This window comes from Hemicordylus capensis, chromosome 7 (genome assembly GCF_027244095.1).
Source record: "Hemicordylus capensis ecotype Gifberg chromosome 7, rHemCap1.1.pri, whole genome shotgun sequence".
NCBI lineage: Eukaryota > Metazoa > Chordata > Lepidosauria > Squamata > Cordylidae > Hemicordylus > Hemicordylus capensis.
The window spans coordinates 20,972,513-20,978,755 of record NC_069663.1 but is presented as its reverse complement, the minus strand read 5'-3'; the positions used below and the strand labels follow the sequence as shown (position 1 = coordinate 20,978,755).

The window sequence follows — 6,243 nt, the reverse complement described above, 5'->3', positions numbered from 1 at the left end:
CTCCAAAATAGGGCTGAGAGAGATTCCTGCCTGCAACATTGGAGAAGCCGCTGCCAGGCTGTGAAGACAATACTGAGCTAGATAGACCCATGGTCTGACTCAGTATATGGCAGCTTCCTGTGTTCCTCATGAGAAGAGCCTCATCAGCCTCTGCAGCTCACAACGGTTCTGTAAAATGCTGCCCTGGGCCTGCCTTCTGTTGGAGTCAATCATAAGTACGAAAGACTGTGATCCAGTCACGGGTTCCGTCAGTTCACCTCAGACCTGAGGTTTTTGTTTGTAGAAGACATTGTTCCAGCTGTCTGGACAGCAAAGTGTCTGGCGTTGTAGTGAGCCAATAACTTGTACATGTTGTACTCAGAGCTAGGAACAAAGCAGGAACATATATTGAGCTGTATGTATAAACTGAGATGCTCCAGCCCTCCTTTAGCCTGTGGTTATCTATGCCCACGTTGCTTAGCTGGTGACTGGCCTGGGGGCAGCGATACGCAAGTCTTGAGGCCTCATAGGCACCTCCAGAGCTGGTCCGAGACAAAGCGATGCCCTAGGTGAGAAGTAACTTTCGTGCTGCCCTCCATTTTTTTAATTACTTCCTCGACCTAGCAGGCAGCCCCACCCACCCATATCAGTGTTCGAGCATAAGATGTGGCCAGCTGCTGGGGTTTGGCCACCGCGGGCCAATGCAGTGTAGTAGGGATGTGCAAACCGGTTCGGAACTGGACCAGTTCAACATCAAACTGGTTTGGTTCGACCCCTGGGTGTCGAGCCGAACCCCGCCTCCCGGTTCGGCATTGAGCCGAATCCCCCAACCTGTTAAAAAAAAAATTTAACTTTGAACCCCCCACAAACTGAACTGGGGAGGTTTAAGGGGGTGCAAAACCAAACTGGCCTGGTCCAGTTCCAGTCTAGTTGGAAGCATTCCCCCCCACACCACACACACCCCAGAAATTGTGCCTGTGCAAGACTGATTTGTTGGGGGGCTCTTACGAGTGCAGCGGTACAACCGCTGTCAGAAGGAAGGCTCACACGACATGGCATTTAAAGGGATTTAAATGCCTTTTCCCTGCCGAGGGCAGGTGAACCATTCCGAAAAGGCACGATCATGCTTGGCACGCCCCCTTTAAGATTGTGGCCAATAGCTGCTGCCCTAGAGATGTGCTGATGCCTTGCCTACACACAGTCTGGCGACGTGAGCACTCCAGAGCTTGCTGGGGTGCGGATTCGGCACACCCGGAAAAGGGAGGGGCTCTCCTGCCCTGAAAACAAAGGTTGCCGGACCACAGTTGGACGGATGTCTGTGATGCGATTCACGGTTTGAAAATTCAACTGCGGGTTTGGCAACCTCTGGTTCCAGCAAGCTCCGGTTGCACGTGACGTGCGAATACAGCCACTGTCTTTGCCTCCCTTCCCTCCAGGCCATCCTCTGGCCTACCTTCCACCTCCGCACGCAGAACAGCGAAAGAAGACTCAGGTTGGAATAATAAAAAATAAGTCACTTTATTCATAGACCCGTTTAACATGCATCTCAGTGCATCTCAGCAGGCGTTTCAGGAAAGGGAGTGACGTCACAGCCTGTCTCCTGTAAGCCACGTCCCCTCCTAAGCGTACCATCTTTAACCTGACAAATTATGAACACACATCAGGTCAGTCAGTGCCTCACTGAGCTAAAAGAATGTGCAGCCCGATCCTGTGTACTTACTCAAGAGCAAGTCCCGCTGGATTTCATGCCGCTTATTATTCTGCAAGTCTGTGCAGAACTGGAGGCTAGGACATCAAGGGGCCTGTGGCCACAGGATTGTCAAAGGTATGCAGTCACATCATTTTAATAACACTGAAGGTTAGGCACACCATCAAACAACAGGAAACTCCTTAACCTAGAGAGAGAGCCAGAGTGGTGTCGTGGTTAGAGTGTTGGACTAGGACCGGGGAGACCCAAGTTCAAATCCCCATTCAGCCATGATACTAGCTGGGTGACACTAGGCCAATCACTTCTCTCTCAGCCTAACCTACTTCACAGGGTTGTTGGGAGCAGAAACTTAAGTATGTAGTACACCATTCTGGGCTCCTTGGAGGAAAAGTGGGATATAAAAATGCAAAATAATAATAATATTAACTCATGGCTGATAGTTGCTGTAGTCTTTCTTAAGTTAAGGGAATTCATGCAAAATGCCCTTGGCCCTATCCACCCCCAGCACAGTACCTCCAGCGGCTGTTGCTGGTGTCTATCTTATGGTGTCTATCTATCTTCTTTTAGATTGTGAGCCTTTTGGGGACAGGGATCCATCTTATTTATTTATTATTTCTCTGTGTAAACTGCCCCGAGCCATTTTTGGAAGGGCGGTATAGAAATCGAATAAATAACAACAACAACAACAACAATACTCTGGCTAGCCAGTGCCTGCCAAAATCCTTGAACCAGTGTGGCCATGCAAGGGATTCTGGGAAAGATGCCCAGACTGCCATTCATGGACAATTGACTGCTGTCCATGGGGCTCTTATTCCTTAGGAGAAATAACCCTAAAGATGGCCAACCCCTCTCCATTATAAGCTCTTTGGCTATTGTGGCTGCAAATATGAAGCGTCCATAAAAATGATTATGAGCAGGTGGCTATCTTTCTCCCTCCTGCAAGGAACAAACAATTTATCAGATTATGAGGCAGGATGGGGAGAATCTCATATAAACCTTTCCTGGCTTTGAATGAGTCACCCATGCTTATAAAGCAGAGGGTAATCAAATATTTGTTTGTTAATCTATTGAACCCGCTGCAATAAAGCTCCTTCTGTATTAATAATGCCAGCAAGACTCCCTTCCTGATATATGGAAGAACAATGGTGTCTTGTTTCGTCTTGTGCTTTTAAAACATATAATCATGCTAACTGCCTGGAAGGTACCCCTGTATTAAGGATAATAACCTTACGATTGATTACAACAAATACCAAACTCTTCATTGATTCGGGGAGCTACATCTGTTACATAGGAAGCTGCCATCTACTGAGTCAGAGCATTGGTCCATCTAGGTCAGTATTGTCTACTCTATTGGCAGTGGTTCTCCACGGCTTCAGGCAGGAATCTTTCCCAGCTCTTTCTGGAGATGTCGGAGATTGAACCTGGGACCTTCTGTATGCTAGGTATAAGTGGCAGTGTTCCCCTTGTAATAAATAGCCTCTGTGGTGGTTGTAAGGGCCGAGTCCAAAAAGTAGACTTCTTTCCTAGCCTTCTCTGGCTGCTGAGAAATTGAGCACTGTGTGGTTTGAGCAAAAGGGATTCCTTCCTTCCATCACCTTGACTGCATGTCTTTTCACCCAAGCAAGCCAGAATGCTTTATACAGTAGTCCACTGGGGGTCACCACCTGGGCCAACCATAAGGAAAATCCCATTTGTTATGAGGAGAATCCCTGAAGGCCTTCCATGTGAGAGAGAGGTTGGGACTTTGTGAAGGACGTAAAGCCCTCTTGAGAGGCCATGAAATACGACCCTTCATTTCCCTTCCGGGACTACCTCTTGAATCTCAAGTTCTAAAGTGTGGCCAAGTGAAGCTCCTAGAGGGCTACCTTCCCCTCTCAAAACGTTCAGAAGGCAGCCCTCCCATGTTGGAAATGGATGACTTCTCGGTCCCATTGTCTCCCTCGGGCTCACAGCAGGGCACACAAAGCGGATAACACCATGGCATGAAAGCCTGGAGCTTGCGGTTGATTCCAGCAAAGAGGTCCCCTAAGGTCTGCTGGATGGCAGTGGAGGAAAAGTAAAAGATCGCTGGGTCCAAGGAGGCATTGAGGGTGCTGAGGAGCAAAGCATACACTCTCCAGGGGGGGCTCTTGTTCTGAATGAAGCCCACAATGTGGGAGATGTTGTAGGGTGCAAAGCAGATGGCAAAGTTGAGCAAAGTGGCCACAGCCAGGCCGACGGCCCGTTGCTTCCGGCGGGCCTGGATGTTGGGCAAAGAGGCCAGGATGCGGACCAAGTTGACATAGCAGAACAAGCAAACCAGGAAAGGGAGGCAGAAGAGGGTCACGCAGAGCTCCAGCCGGACGGGGAGGAGAATGCTAAGCTGCTTCTGGGAGAAATTCTCATAGCATTTGGAGATGGTGTCCTCTATATGAGTGTCGTTGGGGCCTTGGACCTGGTATTCGACAATGTAGACGATACTGCAGTGGGAGCAGGCCAGGACCCAGAAACAGCCGCTAGCGATGACTGCATAGATCGGCCTGCGGTTCAGCTTGTACTTGATGGGGTAGGCCACGCCCAAGTAGCGCTCCACGCTGATTGCCGTGAGGAAGAGGGTGCTGATGTAGATGCTGCTGTAGTAGCAGAAGCCAGTAAGAGGGCACAGGAATTCGGGGAGAGGCCACGTCATGCCCGAAGCCGCCTCCACCATCTTGAAGGGCAGGAAGAGCAGAAGGATAACATCCGACACGGTCAAGTTGAACAAGAGGATGTCGATCGGGGTCGGCGTCTGGCGCAGCTTTGCTTGGAAGGTGTAGAAGGCCAGGAGGTTGGCTGGGAGGCCAGTTAGGAAGACGAGGATGTAGATGCCCAGGACGACGCCGTCGTGGGATGAAATTGCCATCCTGTCCGTTTCTGCAAGAGAAATGGGAGACCGTTACGTACGCAGGGAGCTTACCGAGACAGCAGGCTTTACTGTGGGTTTCCTGTGAGGATTTACTGCGAGTTCGAAGTGGCCCGAAAAAAAAGATGCAAAAAGTGGATTTATTTACCCCTGTTATGAATCAGGCTGCACTCTAACACCCAATGAAAAACCCAAATTGTGTGGGAAGTGCTCCCTGATAGCTCACAGGGACTTCGGGGTAAATTTGACCAATATGTGAACACTTCCATTCTGGTGGAGATGCAAATTAAAAGCCAGGTGTGAAAAACTCCATGGTCGCTGGTTCCTCAGTTCCCCATCTTATACTGTGAACTCAGATCTCTTTCCTCACTTAATTGCTCGATGGCATGATAGGCAGAGGTGCTCTTACCCCTGGACTTTGGGGCCAGAGTCCAGGACCTCCACACCCCCTGGGCCCCACCAAATCGTCTTTAAACTGTCCTGGGTTGTGTGGTTTGTGCCCTCAAGAACCTCCGTGTTAAAAACGATGCTTAACTTGCAGCAAGGGGGCCTCCAAAGGCCTTTAGGTCAAGGCTCCAAAATTACCTAGGTGCACCTCTGTCCGTAGGAGGTGATTTCACCTCCCATTTGGAGTTGTTTGCTGTGCGAGAGTCCTGGGACATGTACAGGAATCAAGGGCATCCATATGAGATACAGGAACCTTTGCATATCTTTGTATACATGAATGTATGGGGCCTTTAGGGGGTGAAATGTAGCTCAGTGGGAGAATATCTCTGCGTGCAGACACTCCCTGGCCCAGTCCGTTCCCAGATAGGGCTGGGAACAGTGTTCCCTCTAACAGGGATTCCCAGATGCTGTTGACTACAACTCCCAGAATCCCCAGCTGCGATGGCTTTTGCTTGGGGATTCTGGGAGTTGTAGTCAACCACATCTGGGAAACCCTGTTAGAGGGCACACTGGCTGGGAAATACCTGTCTGAAAGCCTGGAAAGCCGCTGCCAGTCAATGTAAATAATACTGAGTTAGATGGACCAATGGTCAGGAAAGTCTTTATGGGGAAGGCGACATAAGATGTTTTCAAACGGAGATATCAGGGATTGAACCTTCTGCATGCAATACATGAAGCCATTCTCACGCGCACCCTAACCCAGGCTAGGGACGTCTAGCCTGGGCTACGCTGCACATGAGAACCGCACGGATTGGGCCCAATCCCGGTGGGGCAGCGCCACCTAGTGCCCCTATTAAACCCAGCTTTCAGCTCCAGCGGACACAGAGACGGGCGCCTAGAGTGCCCGTCTCCTGGGGGAATCTCCCAATGCAGCATGCATGTCGCACGGTGCATTGTGGGATATCCAGAGGCCAGGATGTGTCATCCGGGCCTCTGGAGCTCAGCTCCTCCTCTGCGCTGTGATGCAGTTCCCACTCCCAGCAACAGACCAGCACTCGTCTGGTGCGAAGGTGAGTTCCACCAGCCTTCCCCACCTCCACGCCCACCTGCCACCTTGCCCACCCAGCAACTCATGTGAACATGTGTTTCACCACTGAGATATAACCTATCTAGCAAAGTACTTATTTATGCACTATTCATTGATTCAAGGGTATTGTTGAATAAATGTGGATACCAACAAGAAGAACAGAATAAAGCAGAGATTAAAAATTTAGGGGAACTCTTTAAA

The 6,243-nt window shown here is 50.0% G+C and overlaps 1 protein-coding gene across 1 annotated transcript; it reads right to left on the bottom strand.

The window, feature by feature from the left end:
* Positions 1 to 3,548: 3,548 nt before the first annotated feature.
* Positions 3,549 to 4,568, bottom strand: LOC128332846 (free fatty acid receptor 2-like). The gene has a single exon (XM_053267615.1). The coding sequence runs from the start codon at positions 4,566 to 4,568 to the stop codon at positions 3,549 to 3,551; it is 1,020 nt and encodes a 339-aa protein (XP_053123590.1).
* Between the last annotated feature and the right edge of the window lie 1,675 nt (positions 4,569 to 6,243).